The sequence below is a fragment of the Trachemys scripta genome, chromosome 8 (assembly GCF_013100865.1).
Source record: "Trachemys scripta elegans isolate TJP31775 chromosome 8, CAS_Tse_1.0, whole genome shotgun sequence".
NCBI lineage: Eukaryota > Metazoa > Chordata > Testudines > Emydidae > Trachemys > Trachemys scripta.
The window spans coordinates 91752034-91776772 of record NC_048305.1 but is presented as its reverse complement, the minus strand read 5'-3'; the positions used below and the strand labels follow the sequence as shown (position 1 = coordinate 91776772).

Genomic DNA, 24739 nt, shown 5'->3' with positions numbered 1-24739 from the left:
ACTAGTATCTCAACTTGTATGTTCAATGGCTGAGCCTTGGAAGATTAAGCCTTGTTTTGGATAGGATGGACATGTCCACTATGGAAGGTTGCTACACTCCAACTTGTACAAGAATAGTTAAACTACAAAGGTTAAGAATCTGAGTAATTTTGGTAGCACTCATTTAAGTTTGCTATCTAGTAGAATTGTCCGTGCAGCAACAAATGAGTTGCAATATAAATTTGTTTTGCTTAGCTATAGGGAGACATTCTCTGAAGTTGCCAAGCTCCTAAAATATCTCTTCATATTTTCATAGACTTAAATCCTAATTTAATATTAGATATGCATGTACATGTAATTTTGCTGTGTTCCATGTTTATTCCTTTTGTTCAGAAACAAAGTATATTTAAAAAATTGCTGCAGTAAACTTCAGTATGATTTGTATATAGTTTCCTAGCATGAGATTTCTCTGAGCCAGAGGCTAGAATTTAAATCTTTGTCTTTTTTCCTGTCTTTCTTTAGAACACATGCATATTTTCCCAAGGCTACGTTAATGACATCCTGTCTTCTTGCATTACTAATTAAAAAAGTGGCAATTGTTACCTCTTGCTAAGTATCCGCTGATACATGTACTGTTTTCCCATTGAAATACAAGTTTAGGGAAGGATAAGAGTAAAATACACAAAGTAACTGGGAAGCTTACTAGTAAATTGCAGAATATTAAAATCCATGTGAAAGATCTGAGCTGTCTTGGCATGAGAAATCTTGACTGTTAGGAGAAGAAGCAAAGATGCAGCTTAAAGAAATACGATTTATCATCAATTGTTCATAAGATTCTCCAGGCAGCTCATAAGGAATTCAAGAAATATCATTTACTGTAATAAATGTCAAAAATTGGCTGCATTGGAGTGGGTAGACTGGAAAAGCCAAGAACTTGCCCCTTGGCAATTATAAAAGACTAGTCAGTCTGTTTCATTCTGAGATTTAAAGAGTCGATGTCTTATTTTTATAACTTTTATGTTCCTTGAATTAAACCTTCCTCCTTTCATCTGGAAGATGTGGCTAAATTCTAACGGCTGCCAGCCTTCCACAGAAACATTGACAAAGCAGAATTGTAGGCAGGAAAACCCTTTCCTTGTGTACCCTCACATATTATCCTCCAGAGTTTTCTTTCTGAGGTAGAACTAGGTGAAGTGGTTATTGCTGACATATCTGATCCAGGTTCATGACTTTGTGTCAGCTATTTAGAAGGTATTACTTTGCTAACTCAGTTATATCTGCTGTTAAATTTCCTTTAGGCCTTTGTTTCTTCTACATACTGGTAGAATTACACAGATGTGAGTGTGATCTCCCTCTGTATGAAACTCCAGTTTGTGTGTATATATGTTCTTGTATGTCTGTCTGCCCCAGTTGCTTATTTTATACTTTTTAACCTAAAAGTATGGGGTACAAGGTTCAAATTTCTCCAACAGTTGCTGTCATGTTTCACAAAACGCAATATCTTATCAAAATCCCACTTCATTTGTCACTTGCTCATTCCTGTCACTGATGATGAAAGGCAAGAGTCTGCCCTCAGACTTTAACAGCAACTCAAGACTAGGGTATTACTCTCTGCCTCTGTGTGAGGAACACCTATTGATGTCCCTAAGATTTCCTTGTGTGGAAGAAAGCAGAACTGGACCCAAAATCCAGCATGTGGATCAGAGAAGGTGGACTCTTCCTTACAGTAGTTCTGTGTAAGCTCTTTACCTCCTTGTTTCACTCAGTGATGACACAGTCCAGCGTTGGGGACACAATGTTTTCTTCCAAAGTAACCAATTGTGATGTCACGAAAAATGGACATTGCAAAGTGTATGTGTCGGGAGAAGCAGTCTTGGTCACAAAAAGGTTTCTTCGCACCTATATCATGCTGGGGCTCATCAGTGAAAGAAGTGAAGTAGAGTGCTGCACCTGATTATTTAATGAGATTTAGGCACTATATGTTAACAAACTAGTACATATGTCTGTATATGCAAACATTGGGTATTGTACTGAAGAAAACATATACATTTCCTTTATAGGATCTGTTTAAATAATTAATTGGCTCTGTGGCTACTTGTCTGCAGACGTTTTGCTGGCTTTGGCTCTGCAGGTTATTGAGCCTTCTACTGATCTGTGACTTTGCCCATCATGGAGCTAAATATGACAGTTGTGCAATCTGTGAATTCAGTAAGGTTCACAAAGCATGTGAAAGGTGGCTGCAGACATCTTTATGAAGGAGGAAGGTTTTCCTGTCTCCAGTCAGGAACAAAACGGGTGAGCTGAAGAGTCCTCTAAAGGTATAAATGGGCTACCTAAGTCCAAAGAATAGAAATTGAGAACCTTAATATAAGGGAAACCTCCCTATAGCTGAGGTCAAATCAATACTCTTTAAAAACTACCTCTTTTTTTGAGCTCTGCTAAGTCTGTGTTCCCTTTTTGTGGTTGGGCAAACTTTCTATTTCAGCTTCTGCTGGAATAGCTCCTGGATCTGAAAAATGTAATTCATGACTGTGGATGGAGTTGGGGATGATCCTGTCAAATCAGGAATTGTGGGTGTCAAGGTTCCTTCCTCAGTCTGAACTTTAGGGTACAGATGTAGGGACCTGCATGAAAACCTCTAAGCTTCTCTACCAGGTTAGATCTGCTTTTGCTGCCACCACTCCCAATGTGCTAAGTCCCTTCCCTGGGTAGCCTTGAGAGACTCTTTCACCAATTCCCTGGTGAACACTAATCCAAAACCCCTTGGATCTTAAAACAAGGAGGAATTAATTATTTCCCCCCCACCAATTCCTGGTGAGTCCAGATCAATCCCCTTGGATCTTAGAACAAGGAAAAATCAATCAGGTTCTTAAAAAGAAGGCTTTTAATTCAAGAAAGAAAGGTAAAAATCATCTCTGTAAAATCAAGATGGAAAATAACTTTACAGGGTAATCAAACTTAAAGAGCCCAGAGGAACCCCCTCTAGCCTTAGGTGGAAAGTTACAGCAAACAGAGGTAAACACTCTAGCAAAAGGTACATTTACAAGTTGAGAAAACAAAGATAAAACTAACACGCCTTGCCTGGCTGTACTTACAAGTTTGAAATATGAGTGACTTGTTCAGAAAGATTTGGAGAGCATGGATTGATGTCTGGTCCCTCTTAGTCCCAAGAGCGAACAACCACCAAAACAAAGAGCACAAACAAAAGCCTTCCCCCCACCAGGATTTGAAAGTATGTTGTCCCCTTATTGGTTCTTTGGGTCAGGTGTCAGCCAGGTTACCTGAGCTTCTTAACCCTTTACTGGTAAAAGGATTTTGGAGTCTCTGGCCAAGAGGGATTTTATAGTATTGTACACAGGAGGGCTGTTACCCTTCCCTTTATAGTTATGACAGTGGGCTTTGGTGGATGTGGGGAGCTCATTTTGTACAAGCATCCTATGTCTCAGTAAGCTCTAGATCCCTCCAACTTGGCTCCACGTAAAGGAATTTTATTCCTCAATGAATATGCTTAGTTGGGTGTGGAGCCAACATTTCTAACAGCTTCTTACAGTCTTCACAGTTGCCAGCAAATGTATACTGAATCCTTTGTTGGTTTTGTTTTAGTGTTTATTTCTAGTAAAAACAAAACAAAAATCCCAATGGGCAATATTTAGTTCCTATGAATGTTTGACTATATGGTAGAGAGACACAGTTGACTTAATGTGCAAACTCTTTAGGCTGATATGAAGTTACAGTGCTGGAATCCTAGATCCATTTTTAAGTTTTCTTTTGTTTTTCAGGTACTTCAATACCAGTGACAATAATCTGCAATACTGGGGCCTTGATTATCCACCCCTTACTGCTTATCACAGTCTCTTGTGTGCTTATGTGTAAGTTAATCATTTTAGGATTATTTTAAATGTTTGCTATTAGTGGAGAATGAAAGAAAAAACAAATGCATTCTCCCCCTCCTCCCAGAGGAGAGGAACAAAACAAATGGCAGGGATTTACCTCTTTGGCATAGTTCACTTATTATGTGCAATTATGGAGCCATAGAAATAATAGAATAGATGTGGCGTTATTACTTCAACCCTCTTGCTTCAAACCTGATCCTGCATTTGTTCCACATTGAAATCAGTTGGGGGCTTTGCCTACAACGGGACTGCAGGATCAGTTTCTCTTGTATTCCAGTGCCTCCAGTGGGTGCAGATTACATTTTAGCTGATGGGTCATAGTTATAGCTTCCTGAATAAGTCATTTAGGATCAGCGATGTACCTAGGAAGGCACGTCAGAGATTGTTTACAGCAAATGGAAAATTAATCTTGTATTGAGAGCCCAAGCGGCATTTGATGAGTGGATCCTACGTGATACCCTGTAAATATAATTCTGTTATTGGGATGTTCTTCCTGTATGGTCTTTAACTAGTATTAGAACAGCTTTTAGAAAACTGGAGTGTTCTGATCAGGGGCAGACAGAAAAAGGGTGCTGCAGGTCAGGTTAAGATGCACTGGCAGAGCTATGTGGAGAAAGTTTGCTTCACATTTGTCTGCACTGTGCCTACTTTCTGTTAACACTTAAAAAAATCACAAGTTAGCTTTCAGTTTGAGAAGTGCTGAATGACGGTAATAGGATTAAATGATAGTAATAGAATTAAATCTTTATCAGCACAAGATAACTATTTTCAGTTTTTGTATTGCTGATTAGCAGCTAAATACGAGAAAATAAACTGGTCTAGTGGTGAGGAAACCCCTTCCCTGGTCACTATTGCTTTTGATAAAGTTTGCCTCGTTCATCTTAATCCTCTGAATATGCCCCTGTGCATATCATTTTTATTGCTGAAGAGAACGTAAAGGGAAATGAGAACTGTCTACATTTTGATGTGTCTATACTTTGTTTTACAGTGCAAAGTTAATAAATCCCGATTGGATTGCTCTCCACACATCCCGTGGGTATGAGAGTCAGCCACATAAGTTATTCATGCGTGCAACAGGTAGAAAAATTGCATTTCCTTAACATAATCATCTACGTTTTTCTAGCTCACTAATTTAGCACATTTAATTTGGCATCCCTTGTTGTTGTTTTTTTTCTTTTGGTCAATTTCTGCTGCAAAACTGACTGATCTGAGGGCATTGCAGGTCTGGCACTGTTAACTAAGCCTCTGTGTCTTTTCAGTTCTGCTCACACTTGTGAAAGTAGCAGATAGTGTTAAACTTAAGGCAGAATTTTTAAATTACACTGGTTTTAGTAACGACTTTAAAAGGATACTTTCCAGCAATTTGGATCTCAAATTTAAATTTTAAAGGTGACGTGCAAAGGATTTTTTAAAATGGATTTTCTACCTTTCTAGTTCTTTATGATATCTAAAAAAGGCCTGAAGGTTTTATTTTTTTAAATTCTGCTTGGTTTTTATCTTGAAACTATCAAGTGTATCAAGACTGGCCATTAATGAATCTGGAGAAGGAACTCTTAGGGGTTTCAAGGATATTTACTGTGAGTTTTCATATCTTAATTGGAGGGGCAGGTATTTAATCTTTATAACAAAGACAACCTTTCTCCAAAATGTTTACCAGCCACTGGAATTAAATAGCTGTTAACAAAAACATGCAAAATCAAAGTGTTTTAAACAGTGTGATTAAAAATCTCAAAATCACTTTTCTGACTATATCAGGCCTTTGAACAGCCTCTATAATGAAAATGTAATGTAATACATTCTGACTCCATTAAAATAGCAAATAATTTCATTTCTTCTCATGGACATGTTAGTGGGACAGCTGTTGATGGGGCCAGTGGCGTCTAGCAAGTGGAGAATACTGGTAGCAGTGATGTGACAGTAGCCATAAGGCAGCCAAATCACCCCATTATTTTTTTAAAGTTTAGTCATACCTTTTGCTTCACATGGCAGTGCAGAGTCCTATAAAATGACTGTGCCGGGTGAGTATCCTTATTTGCTGGTTATATTGAGCAGAATCTGATGTTCATCAATAGACATTTCTTGTGTTGCCCACAAACCTTTCAGTGTGGTTTCTAGTAATTGATTATATTTAGAAAAAAATCACTAGGATGAAATTACCCTTGAAATGGTCTTTATTAATGTTCAAATCAACACGCTTGACAAAATATTGATGTACAAACTAAGAAAACTGGTATACGTTCTTTTAACATAGCCATTAAACTAGTGCATCAGGATTACAAAATTCCGTACAGTTGAATGTTGACCATTGGTGTTATACTTTTAAATTCTGAACATATACATTTGAAAACATTTTCTCCAAGAAGTGACAAGTTGATAATGTTTCACAGACTGAGTAAGCCCTGTGGACTTGCTCATTTTGGGTTTGCTCCTTCAGGGTGCTGAGCACTAAGGCCCCAGAACAAGGAAAGCACTTAGCAGATTCTTAACTCTAAGCACGAGTCATTGCATTGAATTTAGTGGACTGTTCACATGCCGAAGAGCTTTGCTGGATTAGGGCCTTAGTGCAGGATCAATCCTTTGTTCATTCTAAATTGAAAAATATGCAGCAATGCAAATTATGTTTTTGTAGAGAAACAGGCCAAGATTTTCAAAAGTGGCTAGTGATTTTTGGTGTCTCAATTTCTTGGTGCCGAACATGAGACATCTTAAAGGGGTATGATTGTCAGAAAGTGCTGAGACATGCACTCTGAAAAATAGGTCCCTTCAAGTTCTCTCAGGTTCACCACCCCAAATCACCAGTGAATTTTTAAAGTTTAGACCCCAATATTTGAAATGTTAAGTCCCAACACTTCAATAATAGAATCGCAGAAATGCTGGACTAGAAGAGACCTTGAAAGGTCATCAAGTCCAGCTCATTGCACTAAGGCAGGACCAAGCAAACCTAGACCACCCTGACAGGTTTGTCCAACCCATTGTTAAAAACTGTTCCATAACTTAACTACCTTTCAGTTAGAAAGTTTCCTCTAATATCTAACCTAAATGTCCCTTGCAGCAGATTAAGCCCATTACATCTTGTCATACTTTCAGTGGACATGGAGAACAACTGACCACCATCCTCTTTATAACAGCCCTGAATGTGTTCTAGAGAAACAAGACACAAAACTGGGATCTTTATTCTGCTGGTCTCACACCTTCCTTTCCTTAGAATAATGAAATCTATCCTTCAAAGTCAGTTTTTCTTTAAACTTTATTTCCTTTGAATATCTTGTTTTGCAATTTTGCTTCCTCTCATCAGAAGGCTCAAACAAGATATTACTAGAATATTTGTAAATATACTCTTACTTATACGAATGGAAATTTTGGGATGCAAAAGTTTTGAAGAATGAGTCACTTTTAGAAATATTTCCAATTGTATATAGGGCTGTATGGAAAAACAAAAGAATTAAGAAGATTAAGTGAGAATAAGTATTATCCATAATGACAGAAATACTGAGACATTTTAATCGTACAATACAGATGTTGTAAAGTAATCGTAAATAAATGCTTCCAAAAACACCAACCTTCCTCCATCTATGCAAAGTTTGAACTAACTTATAGGTGGTACCACTAGCTTGTACTTTCAAGTATATGAATGCTTTATGAATTAGTACAACTTATTTGCATAAGGCATATCTCCTCTTTTTTGTATGTGTCATGTCTGTTTTAGGTTGCTATTTACATCATGATGTGTATGTGCATGTGGATGTAATTCCAAACGAATTAAATTGACATGTGTGTTTAAAACTTTCCCCCCCTCTCTCATGTGATAATTATACTATCTGTAAATAGTAGGTAGTGAGAACAAGGTGAGGTATATGTTTTTTGATTTTGGAAGAGATACAGTAAAACCTGCCAAGAGCGACCACTTATGGAAGTTAGCAAAAGTGGTTGCTTGTAAGAGGTGGTCTCTTTTCAAAGGTTTGCTGTAAAATGAGCACTTTTACGATGTACAGAAAGGCTACAATTGTTACCAGTATTTCATGTTTAATTTTAATTGTCTTTTAAATGAACATTACATACAGTATACAATACAGTACTGAATTTAAAATCTCTTGGTGGGTTTATTAATACAGTAGTACAGTATTTGTTACTCAAGAGGAAATTCAGAACACTAATATAAGTGCTTATTTTCTATACTGAAGCCGAAAGAAAATTAGAGGTACCTGTGTTATCAAAAAGTCCTGGTTTCATTCTACAGTAGCCTGTATTTATTTGAAAAAGTTCACTTATTCTTGTCTGCCTCTGCGACAATAGGAGCATGTTTACTACTACTACTTCTGCATTTTTGAACAGCTCTAAAAGTCGGTTGCTGCCCTTTAGAATGGCAAATGCTTTCATGTCTTTAATCATATTCTTGGCTTCAGGCACAGAAATGATTCTTTCCAGGAGTTCAGAGGCACCATTGCTATCCCCTTCATCATCATCATTAATTTTTTTGTCACTGTGTTAGTCGTCACATGGCTTGAAATTTTCTAGGAGTTTTTAGCAGGCTGTGACCAGTCTGTGACTTCTTCAGTTGTTTCTCATCAATGTGGTACGTCTTCTCAATCAGCACACCAAAAAGACTTAGCAACATGTTAACTACTGCAAGAGGGATCTCATTTTAGGGTTTGAATAACCTCAGCATTTATAGATTGTAACATGGAGGTGCTGTTTGGGGAAAAGAAGCAGAGTTTAATGTTTGTATATTTAACAGGGCAGTGGCATGGTGTGTTATCCACAAACAACAGAATTTAATGTCCCTGTAGTAGCAATTTGCGATCAAATCTTTGTAATCATTTTTCAAAAAGCTCCGAGTTTATTCATGCTTTTTTGTTGAATTCATATCTTGATATTCAATTTGCCAGAGCATTGTGGGCGTTGGGATTTACTGATCAGTATGGGCTTTTCTTTATCTCCATTCATGTTGGTGCATAAAGCAAGGATGATTCTTTCCTTTGAATGTTTCCCATTTGAACATTGCTGACCTTTGACAAGGAGGGTTTTGCTGTTCCCGCTGTCTTTAAAAAACAGTTCAATTTCACTCATGTTGTAGATTTCAGATAGTTGATAATCCTGTATGAGTTCAGGTAATTTTTGCTTCCAGTCTGAAACCACACTTTGGTTAATGTCTCCACTCTCACCGCATCCTGTACAAAAGGCAAGGTTGTGCCTCTTCTTAAACAATGCAAGCCAGACATTGCTGGCTTTAAACTCCCTGTTTTCCAAGTCATCTGCGAATTTCATGGCTTGTGCTTTTAACGTTGGACCACCCGAGAGATTTACATGACGAACAACAGTGGATTTAAACCACTCGGAAGTGAGACAATTGACTTCTTAATTTCCAGTTTTGGCATGTTTTAATTTTCATTGACACATAATCAGCTAGGATTTCTGTCTTCTGTTGTAATGGGTTTTGGATTTGTGTTTTTCCAATTCCAAATTGTTTGGCAATTTGACGACAACTGGTATCTAGTGTGATATTGCTTTAACACGTTACTCCATTGAAAGAAACACTTTGGATTTGCATTTTTCTTTTTTGCTTCTGTGTTGACTTTTAGCTTTAAACTGTAACTTACAATAGTGTACACCTTTCACTTCAACACATTCATGTCTCCCTTACAAGTTCAACTTCTGGTTCATACACAGACTAAGAAGTAGGGCCCTATTAAATTTGCGGCGGAGCATGAAATCTGGTCACTGGTAAACTTTTACCCTATACAATAGGTAAAAATATACAAAAATACACAGTGTTTCTCAAACACTCAGCCATTCCCAGTCCTTATTCAATCCTGAGTTGATTGTGTCTAGTTTGCATATCAAACATTGAATCTATCTCCCCTTGTAAGTATTCTCACACTTCTTATCAAACTGTCTGTACTGGGCTAGCTTGATTATCACTTCAAAAGTTTTTTTTCTCATACTTAATTGGCCTCTCAGAGTTTTGTAAGACAACTCCCACCTGTTTATGCTCTCTGTATGTGTGTATATATATCTCCTCAATATTTATTCCACTCTGTATGCATCCGAAGAAGTGGGCTGTAGTCCACGAAAGCTTATGCTCTAATAAATTTGTTAGTCTCTAAGGTGCCACAAGTACTCCTGTTCTTTTTGCGGATACAGACTAACACGGCTGCTACTCTGAAACTGTTCAGAAGACATGAATTTGATGAGGAAATAGGTTTCCACTGTAGGGGATAGATACAAAATATACATTTAAAAATTTGTGGACCACTGGAGCTACCCATTCATGTATGTGGCTATATAGTTTGTGGGTTTTGTTTGGGCTAAACAATGTGCAGGCATTGCACCCATCTTGCAGGTGCATGTAAGACTTAATCCTTCCTTTTCTTACATGGTTCCACAAAACATCAGATGCAAGCCATGTAGGTTGGAAGGGAAAAATGGAGAATAAAGTCACATATTGACAATCCAGAGACAAATTATAAATGGAAATAGGTAATTTCAGTGGATTGTGATGAGCTATACTTGTTTGGGGAGATTCTTATGCATAGTTAATCTTTCTGTTTTTCAGTTCTGATTGCTGATTTGCTGGTTTACATACCTGCAGTTATCTTGTATTGTTGTTATTTAAAAGAAACATCAACTAAGAAAAAGGCAAGTATAAGTCTATCATGTGTGTGTGTATGTGTGTGTGAGAGAGAGAGAGAGAATAAAAATGTTATTAACTGGAATATAAATTTAAAACTCTGAAAAGAAAGTTAATTAATGTTACAAAACCACACAGTGCTTTCTGTTTACATAAAATGGACGCCAATCAGTATATCTTTCATTAAAGACTTTTCAGTAAGAAAACATGAAGTTACTTTACAGCAATTATTTTAATGCCCTTCAATAACAATAACAAGGTGCACTGGAGTTTAGTAACCATGAACTACTGAATTACACTTCTTGTCAAATTTATTGCTTGGGTAGTAAAAAAAAGATTTGTGCTGTAACATGGGGGAATCTAGGAAGAGCCTTGGGTCTTGCACACTTCTTTTTTAGACAGCAGAACTGAAATGCGTTGTGAAAGTGACACCATGCTCAGGGTTTTTAATGCTCACTGGTCTCAAGCATCTGTGGTCTGTCAAGCCATGGAGCAGTTCCCAGGGTTAAACTGAGCAGTCATCTTTGTGAATTGCCTGGCAGAAGACACCCTGATGCTCCTTTTAATACTCTTTCCTACTAGGGTTCCTTCGTCCCTTCCCACATCACTGGGGGGAGGAGGGGAATAATTAGAGGAAAAGAGTGTTCCCCAGATGAATGAATACGGATCCACAGGAGTTTGACTGGGCCGGGCTTGTTAAAGGAGAACCAATCATGTTCTGGTTCCAGGGTGAAATGAACTGCTATAAAAGGAAGTGCCTTGTTTTTGTGTGTTTAAAGATTTTTCTCTTTCTTTTTCTCCCAGATTGCCAGTGCTCTCTGTATATTGCTTTATCCAGGTCTCATTCTCATTGACTATGGACATTTTCAGTATCCTTCCATTTGTTTTAAAATGAAATAATTTCAGTTATAAAATAACATCAGGCCCTCCTACAATAACATCACTTTTTTACTAGGGATGAAGTTATATTTATTAGCTGAAGGTTGGCCCCTCTTCTCTTCCCTGGAGCCCCACCCCCAAAAAAAGTTTTGAAAGGAAACAGCCTTAAATGGACTTGGAGCAAAAGATTGATTTGGGGGAAATCAATCCAACATGGCATAGCTTTTATTTGCATCCCAAGTTCACCTTTATGCCACTCTGCCTTGTTTGAGTAAATGTCAGTGGCAGTCTGGCTGTGAAAAAAATGGATACCCTTGTGATTTCTGCCTGAATAAGAGAACCATCGTAGCTCTTGTTGGGAGGTGGAGAGGAGTGTCAGACACAGCCATGCTGTTCAGGTCTATAAAATGTGACTTTGTCTCTAGCTTTTGCAACCACTAGCTGACTACAGAGAATGGGAGGAGATCATTAACATTTATTGAGTGTCTCAGATGCTTCTGCCCAATTTCTAGCAGCCATGATGCTTCACAATGAGATATATCTGTACACCTGACTCACTATACAACATCAATAGTAAATTAGAGTAGACTCTGCTTCTTGTGTCCTCTAATAGCCTTTGAGCCACTGACTCCCATGTTTATAGGTACCTTTGAAACAAATGGTGAATTTGTAAGTTATAGGTAGAGCTGAGCGAGTTATTTGCAAAGAATAACTTATCCAACAAGTGTAGCGGATTGACTCAAAAATGTTCATATTTCAAAATGTATTCAACACTTTTAAAAAATTTGAATCGATTGAGGATTCATAATTAGAGCTCTTTGTTAGTGTTTCTGTCCCCAGATCAGAGTTCACAAGCACTTCTGTTGAGAATACCTATATTGAAGATTTGTTTTCTGCTAACACGTGTACAACTTCAAAATTCTGCTTTCACATTCATGGCAACAAAAGTCAGTATTGTGAGTGCTCACAGGAAACACATAAAAGGGTGTAAAAATTGGCTTTTGGCTTTTAGCTGACTTGAATTTGTAACAGTTAACTTATCGCCTTGTAACGTTGGAGCACAGATGTACTTGTAATGGAGTGTACATGGCTACATTATGTTTTTTGAAATTCATTCTGGACCTTCTGACCTCCTGAGTTTTATGTCACTACACTAGTCTGTAATTAGAATAAAGCTTGTATTTTTTTTTCAAGCTGTATGCCACATTGACGAAGACTAGTGCAGTAGTCCCCAGATTTTCCAGGGAAAGTCCTGTTCTCCTTGCCACCTGGAATATTCCTTGCTCTGTATCGTAAATTGAGTCATTGGTTGCTTGCGTATCATATTAAATGTATAAAGTTTCAGAAGTCAATGTTTATATACCCACAATCGAGGCTGGGATTTTCAAAGCCACCAAGGGAAGTTGGAAGCCCAATTCCCATTAATTTTAATGAGAATTGGGCATGTCAGATTCTTATGGCAGGTTTGAAAACCCAACCCCTAATGGTATTCATTCAGGTGTGTGTACTTTTTTAGCTTTAGTTTACTAATAAATATCAATATTTAGGTCTTGGTTGCAGCTTGTATTAGAAAATTAGCTATTGTGCCTATCCATAAGCAAGTGCAGTAGTTGTTCAGTCCAAGCTGTAGGAAGGCGTGCCAGGTAACGGAGATGTGAGTAAGTCCTGGGGCTGTGATAAATGTGGACACTTTAAAATATGCTGTTGGGTCAAAACTAGGCACATGAAAAATCAAATTTTGTTAATTCATCTCTAATAATATACTAATTGTTGTGTTCCCTCTAGAACAGTGGTCCCCAAAATGTGGGGGGCACAGAGCAATGTTCAGGAAGGTGCAGCGGAACCTGCGGCAAACCCCATGGAGGGCAAGGAGGATGCACCACCCAGCCCCACTCTGCTCCCAGCTCTGCCCCGGCCCCGCCCCCCAGCCATGTTCATAGCCTCAGTGCCTGGGCCTGGCCCCAGCCCCCAACCGCGGCCCAGCTCGCTGCTCCCAGGGCCCAGCCCTGCTCCCAACTGCAGCCACGGATGTAGCTCTGGCCCTGAACTCAGTCCCCTGGCACCCAATAGCACCCTGGCTTCCAGCCCCGGCTCCTGACTGCGGCTCCCAGGGGAGGGGTGTGGACAGATTACATTACGGGTAAGGGGGGATGCAACCTAAAAAATTTGGGGACAATTGCTCTAGAAAATGCGGCTGTCAGGTGAGAGGCAGCAGCAGAAACAAAACTTTTAAGAAACAGACTCTACTTTCATAAAAGATTTTCGCTATATTTTGCTGCTTCAATTTATCCTGAAATCATAGCGTTGGCACTGATTCTGCAAAGACTTATGCATGTGCATAACTTTATACATTGTGACTAGTTCAATTGAAGTCATTGGAGATACTTAGAATGCAGAAAGTTAACTGCTTGTGTAAGTCTTTGTAGGATTATGGCATTTTGGCATCATGGTTAGTTGCTGTGACAGTGACAGTATGCCAAATATGATTATGGTTTTTGATTAGGGAATAAATAGCAGGTTGAGAAATGATTTATAAAACCCAAATGTGTTGTCATGTAGCTATCGGTACTGGCCAAGACAGAGTAGGGAGAGAGACATACATTGTTTCAGTATTTCTTAGGATATCAGGGGCATCTCTCTAATTCAGTTTCTTTCATTACACTTTAACTGCTGCTTTTGATGCATTTAGGGCCTGAACCATAGCTCGTCTAAGTCAATGAGAGTCTCTTCATTAACTTCACCGGGTTTTGGATCAGGCCTCAAGTGTCAAAAGTAAATAACAGATTTTTTTTTTGGTTGAAACTATTATTATTATTTGTTTTGCAATAGTGTCTAAGGGCCCGAATCATGGATTGGGGCCCCTTTGTGCCAGGCGTTGTATAGACACATAACAAGAAGACCATCTCTGCCCTGAAGAGAGTACAGTCTAAGTATGATCATGTTTAAATATTCCATACAAAGCTGTATGGCAAAAAAGATTTAGGGCTTTTGAAAATTTTACCCATAACCCTGGAAAAAATAAGCACAAGAAAATGTGGAATTGCCACTAGTTGTATCCTACTGAGTACTATGTCAGCATAGTTTTTTATTAACTCTGGTTAATTGATTGTACTATACTATTGTAATAACAATCTGTGCAACCATAAAACTTTCTTTAAGAAGTCTTTCCTTTTGACTCTATGGACTTTTGATCAGGCCCCCAAATCAAAGTTACAGTTGGCTAATCTGTTTAAATAGAATTTAAAATATTTCTCTGTGTAAACAAAATAGTTGCATATTTGGCACTAGATTTTTAAAAATTAAGACTAACTTATACAACGTCTGTTTTGAATATATTTTACACCTATCACCTGTGGCATTAGTTCACTGTTAACTTGTCACAATACTCAGCATGTTCCCTGTCTTACACATCTTGTCCTTAACATAAAAAACATATATAACTCTGTGAGTCTGGGCTTTGCTTTGTGGGGTGTACTTTTTCTCTCTTACGATTGGGACCTTTTAGGATCACTGGCATTTTGCTTGGCCATAAATTATAAACAAATGGAACTCTACCATTCACTGCCATTCTTTTGCTACCTACTTGGAAAGTGCTTCCAAAAAGGCCTTACAGGAAAGGGGTGAGTATCTTTAAAACTCAGTATCCAAACACTAGCTCAAGAATGCACTTAGGTAGCCTAGCCTTGGGAATTTGATTCATCCTATTTGCGTTTCCATTGTTTCTCTATTAAGCTCCAGGGGAAGGTACTGATGTTATAATTTTCTCTGTTCTTAGAGAACAAATCTCTTTCTAACCATTAAACGATACACTAAATATCTAAATAGTTTTAAGGGTTTAGAAAGTATAGCAAAATATATTAAACTTAGAGCTGGGTGAAAATTTTAGGCCAAATCTGTTTTCAGCAAAAACTACAGATGTGGTGACACTGAAACGTTTCATGAATGTGTCTGTTTTTCCAAATTGTTGATTGGAGGGGAGGGGGAGAGGGAAAAGAAGAGGGGGGTGAGGGAGCAAAACCTTTAAAAACACTGAAAGGCAAAAATTTTATTTTGACATTTTCAAAATGTAACATTTAAATTTTTTGGTTCAAAACAACTTTTTGTTTAGAAATTTCCTTTAATTTTATTTAATAAAAAATTTCAAAAATGATAAATGCTCAAAATAGAAACAGTTTCATTTTTGGATGAAGGAAATATTCTGTTCAACCCAAAGTGAATGTTGCCAAAAATTTTGAAATATTTCATTTTTGGTTTTACCTGAAAATGTGTGAGTTCCAATATTTTGGAATTGCCAGAGAACCGAAAAAACTCTTATTTGCTCAACTGTCATGAACCATCGTTTTTTTGCACACCTTCATCATGCTGGAATCAAAGTTAAATATGGGCCAAAAGTAGACCTCCAGATTAATGAGACAAATGCCAGTAGATGTGACGCAGTCCTAGTGGATTTCTTATGACTGCTCTAGAGATGATGACATACCTTTTCTCTAGTATTGGTAGCTCTGCTCAAATTTGTCACGTTTGGTGAGCTTATGCACATTCAGTTGTATACTGTAAATACACTCTGCGTTTTAAGCCCCAAGTGCCTGATTTTTTTATATATATACTGAGTTTTTGCCTCTTAATATCTTGATTTAAACTCCTCCATTTATTACAGGTTAGTGTTGTTAATTAAAATAGCATTTACGGTGGTTGCTTCTTTTGCGATTTGCTGGCTCCCATTCTGCACAGAAGTGGAACAAATCCTGCAAGTACTCAGAAGACTCTTTCCCATTGATCGAGGCTTGTTTGAGGTATGCGGGTTGTTTTGTTTGTGTAAATGTTCTGTATTCTTAGATCCCTTGAGGAACCTTCATCGTGACCTTTAGGGATTTCATGTGGAAGACACACCACAGAACTAGTAATCTGAGCTGCCTTCGTTGGCAGTCATTTCTTGCCAGTTATTTAATCCAGTATTTAACCCCTAGCTCAGCTGGCATCTTCCAGGATGTTATATGAGTAGACAACACTTATCCCATCATCAAACCCATACTTCAATCATACATTTTTCCATTGACATAGATTCATAGTAATTGACAGTGTCAGAAGATACAATGTAAAAGTTAACAGCTTCAGAATCTCCCCTTTGGTTAGCATAATACTCAGCTTTATTGAAAGGAATTATTTATACAACTAGTAATGGCTGTAGTGTTTCAGGTGTAAATTAAAGCCTGCTTTGTGTCCTAGCTGATATTCTCAGTAACCACTTTCTACAAAAGTTTATTTAGACCAGTTGTGCTTTTACTATTCCTAAGTAGTAGTTTGATTCAGCAGAATGTTCTTGAGGCTTGATCCTGCAAGATGCTGAGCACTGTCGCCCCAATCCAGCAAAGCAGTTAAGCACATACTTAAATCTAAGCACACAAGTAGCCTCCTAGATGCCAGTGGGTCTACTACTTATATGCTTAAAAGGGCACTTCAGTGCTTTGATAGATTGGGGTCAGAGTGCTTAGCTCCTGGCAAGATTGACTCAAGTTTAAGAGCAAGTTCTATACCACAGACTTCCCCACAGTAGAAACTAAGGGCTTGATTCAGTAATGCTTCAGTGGGACTTAAGTGCTTTGCTGAGTGCTTAAGTGCTTTGCTGAATCTGGGCCTAAGTGACTGTTGTTAGTGTAAATGGTTTGCCTTATATATGTGGCTTCTGTTAGGCCTTGGCTACACTGGCAATTCACAGGTGTGAAAAAACACCTCCCCCCCCCCGAGCGCAGCGAGTGCAGCGTTGTAAAGCGCCAGTGTAATCAGCGCCTGCAGCGTTGCACGCTCGCTCGCAGCACTGCAAGCTATTCCCCTCGGGGAGGTGGAGTACTTGCAGCGCTGCGAGAGAGCTCTCGCTGGTGACGCGACTACACTCGCGCTTCACAGCACAACCTGCAATATCTTTGCCCTTAAAAACTAACATTATGGATACACTGAGGGTGGCATTTAATTTAGATGCAGCCATAGGAATATTTTCAGAACATATTCTCCAGCAGCTTGTTAAAAAATAATTGAAGCTTGGGAGATAAAGATATTTACAAACCAAAATACCTTTTGTCACTTTGCATTTTTTACTCTTTGCTAAGTTTAAAAATAAAAGCTGTAAATGTCAATAAACAATGAATCCAAAAGAGCCCAAGGATTTTAGTCTAATATTAGACCAAATATTTTCAGACTGAATAGGGGAGTGACTTACTTGGATACTAATCTGGATAAACTGAGAAATTGTCTATGTAAGCAATGCACAGTAAGTTTATACTCTGTTGCCTGTAACAGGTTCTTTGAATTGATTCCCATTTACAGAAACAGCAACAAATGCTGATGGTTGTAAAATCTTACTGGCTATGAAGTAGGCATCTTATATGTTTGCTGGTGCTGCGAAACCCTCTGTTCACTTGTAGTCCTCAGCAAATTTGAAGCGCATATTCTGTATTGCTAGTAAGCATACAAGGAAGATGGCTTAGTAGTTGGTGCTAGTAGCTTTCTTGTTGTTATGTCTACACAGCTGTGCTTCTAGCAGCTGTTTAGGGATGAGTTTCATGGGCACGATAGCTGTGCTTACAAATGTAATTTTGAAAGTGATCCTAGCACAACTGCTAATGTCTTTAGACTTCTTGATTTATTAGTGGTTAACTCTGTCATTGCTAGTAAGCAGAGCTAAATACGTTCAGGTGTGTAATAAATGTGAGAATATGTTGACTCTAGGTCTGTCAAGCGATTAAAAAAATGAATCGTGATTAATCGCACCGTTAAAAAATAATAGAATACCATTTATTTAAATATTTTTGGAGGTTTTCTACATTTTCAAATATATTGATTTCAATTACAACACAGAATATGAAGTGTACAGTGCTCATTTCATATTTATTTTTTAAGTATTTGCACTGTAAAAAAAAAAACAGAAATAGTATTTTTCAATTCACCTCAGACAAGTACTGTAGTGTAATCTCTTTATCATTAAAGCTGAAGTTACAAATGGAGGATTATGTACAAAAAAACTGCATTCAAAATTAAAACAATGTAAAATTTTAGAGCCTGCAAGTCCACTCAGTCCTACTTCTTGTTAAGCCAATCGCTCAGACAAACAAGTTTGTTTACATTTGCAGGAGATAATACTGCCCGGTTATTGTTTACAATGTCACCTGACAGTGAGAACAGGCGTTCTCATGGCACTGTTGTAGCTGGAATCGCAAGATATTTACCTGCCAGATGCACTGAAGATTCATATGTCCCTTCATGCTTCAACCACCATTCCAGGGGACATGCATCCATGCTGATGACGGGTTCTGCTCGATAATGATCCAACGCAGTGCAGACCGACACATTTTCATTTTCATTATCTGAGTCAGATGCCACCAGCACAAGGTTAATTTTCTTTTTTGGTGGTTCGGGTTCTGTAGTTTCCGCATTGGAGTGTTGCTCTTCTAAGACTTCTAAAAGCATGCTCCACACCTCGTCCCTCTCAGATTTTGGAAAGCACTTCAAATTCTTAAACCTTGGGTCGAGTGCTGTAGCTATCTTCAGAAATCTCATATTGATACCTTCTTTGTGTTTTGTCAAATCTGCCGTGAAAGTGTTCTTAAAATGGACAACATGTGCTGGGTCATCATCCAAGACTGCTATAACATGAAATATATGGCAGAATGCGGGTAAAACACAGAGCAGGGGACATACAATTCTCCCCCAAGGAGTTAAGTCACAAATTTAATTAATGCATTATTTTTTTAATGAGTGTCATCAGCATGGAAGCATGTCCTCTGGAATGATGGCTGAAGCATGAAGGGGCATATGAATGTTTAGCATATCTGGCACGTACATACCTTGCAATGCTGGCTACAAAAGTGCCATGCAAATGCCTGTTCTCACTTTCTGGTGACATTGTAAATAAGAGGGCAGTATTATCTCCTATAAATGTAAACAAACTTGTTTGTCTTAACGATTGGCTGAACAAGAAGTAGGACTGAGTGGACTTGTAGGCTCTGAAGTTTTACAGTTTTGTTTTTGAGTGCAGTTATGTAACAAAAAAAAAATCTACATTTGTAAATTGCACTTTCACGACAAAGAGATTCCACTATAGTACTTAGTATTTTTCAATTCACCTCATACATTTCTTTTATCATTTTTACAGTGCAGATATTTGTAATAAAAAATAATATACACTTTGATTTCAATTACAACACAGAATACAATATATATATGAAAATGCAGAAAAACATCCAAAATATTTAATAAATTTCAACTGGTATTCTATTGTTTAACAGTGCAATTAAAACTGTGATTAATCACGATTGATTTTTTATCATAATTAATTTTTTTGAAATGAGTTAACTGCAATTAATCGACAGCCCTAATTGACAGTCTTCACATTTGAAAAAAGTTTCACAGGTGCTATCATTTTGATGTAAATTTTCCTAGAGATGAATGTTTTCACAAAGTGTGTGGTCTTGACTTAAGACTGATGGTCTCTTGTGTTTGAGAAAGTATTTCTCAGTTATTTTAATACATGTTTTAATTCAGTTTCTTTCAGATTTTAATTTTCTCTGTTTGAGCCAAGGTCACACTGACCCGATATTGCCTTTCATTATAGCATATGACATTTGTGTATCAAAATGTGTTTTCAATAAAATATTAAATAATCATCATATTATTTGAACAGCAAACTAACATAGATACAATTCATTAAATATCTTTTCAGGATAAAGTAGCCAATATCTGGTGTAGTCTAAGTGTTCTTATAAAGATAAAGAATGTGATGTCACCTCAAACCCAGCTTAAACTCAGGTAAGAGAACTGAAGACTTTTAGGTAACTTTCACTTTTAGTCATATCATGGGGGATTTTCAAAAGCACCTAAGTGATTTAGGAGCACAAATCCTATTGAAAGTCAAAGAGACTTATGTTCCTAAGTCACGAAGATGCTCTTGAAAACCACATCCATGAATTTTTGGGAAGAACCGAGAGAGAAAATTTTCAGAGTTTTTAAAAAGACTTTTGTTCATAGTGTATTTTTAGTTCCAAATAATACAAATAAAATTAAAGATTTTCCCCAGGTTTGTGTGTGTTTAGAATGTTATGAAACTTTTTTCTGTGTGTTTGTATAATTTGAGCTGAATAATTAGTTAAAATTGGGAAGCTAGATAAAAATAACAAACACATGCATTTGACTTTTTCCATTATTTCTTCTAAATGTTTAAAGTTTGCATAAATCCAAAATATTTCAGATAAGCAAATAGTTCAAGATGAGGCTCTTTCACTATGGAAGATGGATAAAAAGTTACTGAAGAATAAAATTTTCAAAAGCACCTAAGTCAATTAGGAGCACACACCACACTGACTTAGGCTCCTACTGATTTGTGCTTTTGAAAATGGGACATGGGTCCTTAAGTCACCTAGTTGCTTTTGAAAATATTATCTGAAAACATGAAAGTGGTTATTTATATATTAAAGGATAAACTTAATTTTTTTTAAAAATAATCTTTTAGCTTTGCTTTTACATTTCTGACCCTACTTCCGGCTTGTATAAAACTAACCCTTCAGCCATCACTCCGACGATTTAAATTTGCTCTGGTAAGTGTATTTTTTTAAATTGTTTCTTATTTAAAATCTATCACTGAGTGTTGGAGCATGGCCAACAGTTCTCCTTAAAATTGTCCCACTTTGCAGAGTTATGTATGTTGTTAAATGTCATTTGGTATCTGCTGAAGAGACTGTTTGTTTAAAAAGCATATCACCAATAGAATTGAGTATCAAAGTTGTATCGGAGGACCTAACTAATGTCTTTTAAATCTCAGGTTTTCCCCTTGTCTATACTTCTTTTTCTCTTATCCTCGGTTTTCTTTATCTTAATTCTGTATTTTTATTATTTTCCTCTGAAAAGCCGTTTGAAGATTCTCCACACAATAAAGCTTTGTATGGGTTTGAGATTTCCTTTCTCTTCCGTTTTGTTACCAGAGTGATAGTTTTTTTTAATGCACTGGCTGCCAAATTCAATAAAAATTCCCACAATAGTCATTGCAGGCTCATTAGTGGTTTGAAAAGGAATGATCCTTTTTTTGTTTTTAACAAATGTTTGCTTTTCTCTCTGTAGTCTAATATCATTGAACATAAATTTAGGCATATTTACACGACATGAATGTAAAATATTCCTTTTAAACTAAAAGCACTTCTATACCAAGACAGATATCATTAAAATGTAAACAGTAATTGATTTATATGGTTTAAAATATACAATAATTTCTAAGTATTATTTGAGTTTATAATAGTGATGCCTATAACTAGGATTAATCCTTCCCGAGAATTGTCTTGTAGTTTAATTCTTGCTCAATATATTTTTAGTTCAGTAAAAGGAATGAGACCTTTTGTTGTTACTTCTGAGGCCTGGGTTGTTCATGAGCACAGTTGACCCAGCATAATAAAACCTATATCAGGTATGGTAGTTGCATAGTTCTGACTTTATATAGTAGGGCCCCAATCCTGCAATCACTTATATATGTGAGTGATTCAGTTTACTTTGATGGGATTACTCATGTGAGGATAGTTAAGCACATGTGTAAGTGTTTGCAAGATAGGGGCATTATTACATGAGACATGTTCTGAATACTCTGGGTCAAACTTTCAAAAAGCTCCTTTTTGCAGCCACAACCTGTTACAGGTGCAGATCAGCGTACTTGTCCCTCTAACTATATTGAAACATGCAAATTGCTCTGGAGTTGAATATATTTAGTACAAATTAGATACATTGGACACTTCATACTGATGCCGGCCTTTACATAAAATTAGGCCAACCGAAACCTACACTTTGCATTGGGCAGATATATATTAACCTCTTCTACTTGAATCTTTTTAGGTTAGTTGTGCATTGTCATTCTTCCTGTTCTCCTTCCAAGTACATGAAAAATCCATTCTTCTAGTATCAATGTAAGTCATTTTTTATATAGAAAAATATTTTGATACCCTTTTCCCCAATTTGCATAATGCAACAGGCTTCTTCCCTACTTAGAAATAATGTATCTATTAAAACAGAGACTTTTTAAAAAAAATTGTGCATATAGTTTTCATTCTGTAACAACTTCTGAATGATAAGTAATTTGGGGCTATGAAAGTAGAAATTTCCTTTTTGGTAGAGTTAGCACAAAATATGCGTGGCTGTCCAGATGGTAGGGTTGACTGATTCTGGGGGTGGGAAGGGTGAGACTGCCATGGAAACCAAAGAAAAGCCACAGACATGTAGTTATCCAGAAAGCATATATAAGGTAAGTAATAATGATGAGTGAAATAGGGTGAATTCTCCCTCATTTCTCAATAACTACATGGCAAAGGGCCTCCCGTCTTGGAAATTAATGTATATATTCCCCTTCTCTTTCCTTTGTTGGGAGATAAGTCTTAAGGCAAAGGGTCATCTTCCCGTTGGATGAAGCATAGCCATCATGTGGGAGAAATTTGAACACTGGTGTGGTAGCACCTTTAATATTCCTCTCCTAGGTTTACATTAGAAAGCTTACATAGAAGCCCACAGGGGACAATTTTATCTAGACTGGGCACTAAACTATTGTTTCTAACTTCCTGGCAGAACACACAACTTTACTATTCTTACTAATGTGACTAGGCACGGATGCTTATAAACTGCGACTGTTCCTTTTGAATGCATATTGTGCTGCAATTCATCGCACGGGGCAGAATATCTCTTGCACCAGAGCTCTGCTTGGTGTGGTCACAGCTTCTTTGGTTCTTGGGGTCAGCCTGTCACTGCTTTACGGCATGTCTACACAAACACCTAGTGCGTGGCAGCTGCGGTGTAAATTTACCGTGTTCCAACGTGTAGCACACTGTCTGTGTGGACCCTGCTGCTACATATTAAAAGTTCTCTAGTGCACACGCACATACTGCGGTTTGAATCAGCAGTAGGTCAGTGCACACTAGGGAACTGTTAGTGCACAGCAGCAGGATCCATACGGACAGTTAGTGCATGGCATGCAAGGGCACTGTAGATTTACACCTCAGCTTGCTGTGCACTGAGTGTTCATATACACAAGCCCTATGGCAGTGAGAGGCTGACAGCAAGAATCAAAGATGCCAGGTGCTACATCAAGCATAGCTCTGGTGCAGGAGATATTCTGCCCTGGTTCTGCCATGTCTCCTATGCTGAGTGAGAGGGTGGCAGGCCCAGTACTGGCACTCTTGCCCTAGGAGGGAGTTCTGCCATAGTGTCTGGCTCCAGATGGCAGAAAAGGAGTCAGATCACAATAGAGTCTCTGGTCCAGAATAAGTAAAACTTGTGTATAACAAAAGTTTAGAGAGAACCAGCAAAGCTGTTGTCATTACAGTGTTTGTACACCTGTTTTTCTTTTCATTGTAGACCAGTCTGCTTAATGATAAATGAAATTCCTTTGATGTGTACATGGTTTTTACTTGTGTCAACCTTCAGGTGAGTCAGACACTATTAACTTCAATACAGTATGCTTCCTGCCTTGATTCTCGTACATCTTTCTAAGCATATTCTTTTTTCTCACCTTTTAATGTGTTACTTAAAATGTAAATTTGTTGGAATGTAGACTAATGCCCTTCTGTTTTAACAGCTTGCTGCCTCTTCTGTTGAAGGATGGCCTGCTTCTTGCCTATGTGGTGACAACACTGGCGTTTCTGACAGTATGTGCGACTTCTTTTTCAATATTTGAAAAGACTTCAGAAGAGGACCTGCAGCTGAAGTCACTCTCCCTTTCTATTAGGGGATACATTCCTTCATTTAAGGCATTCCCAAAGATTATTAAGAGTCTGGTAAGAAACTTTTAACTGTTCATAATATGTTGTTTTTAAAAATCATGATAAACCAGCGTTATGCCCACAATTATGTACATTTTTGTGGCTATAGGATTTATATACTGTTTATGGAATATACTCGTTTGCACATTTGTTCTTAATAGAAGTTTCATGTGAACAACTTCATGTGTTGAAAACACACAAGAGACCCATCTGTCTTCTTCCAAGCTGTCTCCATATATGTAATACTTTCCCAATCCCTCCTCCCCCCAAATCTCCTCATTCAAATCCCTCCTAAAAGCCCAGAATAAGTAAGTTAAGAAGAAAGGGGAGAGAGAGAAATCCCCAGCTAGATCCTTCCTCTCCTCTTTTAATGAGAGTATTGTTGGACCTTTTAGTTTCAAGCCTTGGGGGCTGGGACTGTCTTCACACTTCCCTTATACAGTTGCATACACTACCAGTGCTTAATAGTAATGAGCTCACCCTTACTTTGCAGCAACATGTCAGAAGATCCCGTTCCAAAATATTCCTTAATGTATTGAATATATAGAAGGAAACTGTCTAATCTCCGGGTGGGTTTTTTTTGA

The 24739-nt window shown here is 37.6% G+C and overlaps 1 protein-coding gene across 3 annotated transcripts in view; it reads left to right on the top strand.

Moving 5' to 3' along the window:
- Positions 1-24739, top strand: part of ALG6 (ALG6 alpha-1,3-glucosyltransferase) — a 42552-nt gene that overhangs the window by 15468 nt on the left and 2345 nt on the right. For all 3 annotated transcript variants that reach the window (XM_034778177.1, XM_034778178.1, XM_034778179.1), the window contains exons 4-14: positions 3759-3848; positions 4861-4949; positions 10426-10508; positions 11305-11369; positions 14814-14999; positions 16037-16172; positions 20093-20178; positions 20879-20963; positions 22243-22313; positions 23752-23820; positions 23972-24170. In XM_034778177.1, coding sequence (XP_034634068.1) covers positions 3759-3848; positions 4861-4949; positions 10426-10508; positions 11305-11369; positions 14814-14999; positions 16037-16172; positions 20093-20178; positions 20879-20963; positions 22243-22313; positions 23752-23820; positions 23972-24170 — 1159 coding nt within the window. The remainder of the gene's footprint in view (positions 1-3758; positions 3849-4860; positions 4950-10425; positions 10509-11304; positions 11370-14813; positions 15000-16036; positions 16173-20092; positions 20179-20878; positions 20964-22242; positions 22314-23751; positions 23821-23971; positions 24171-24739) is intronic.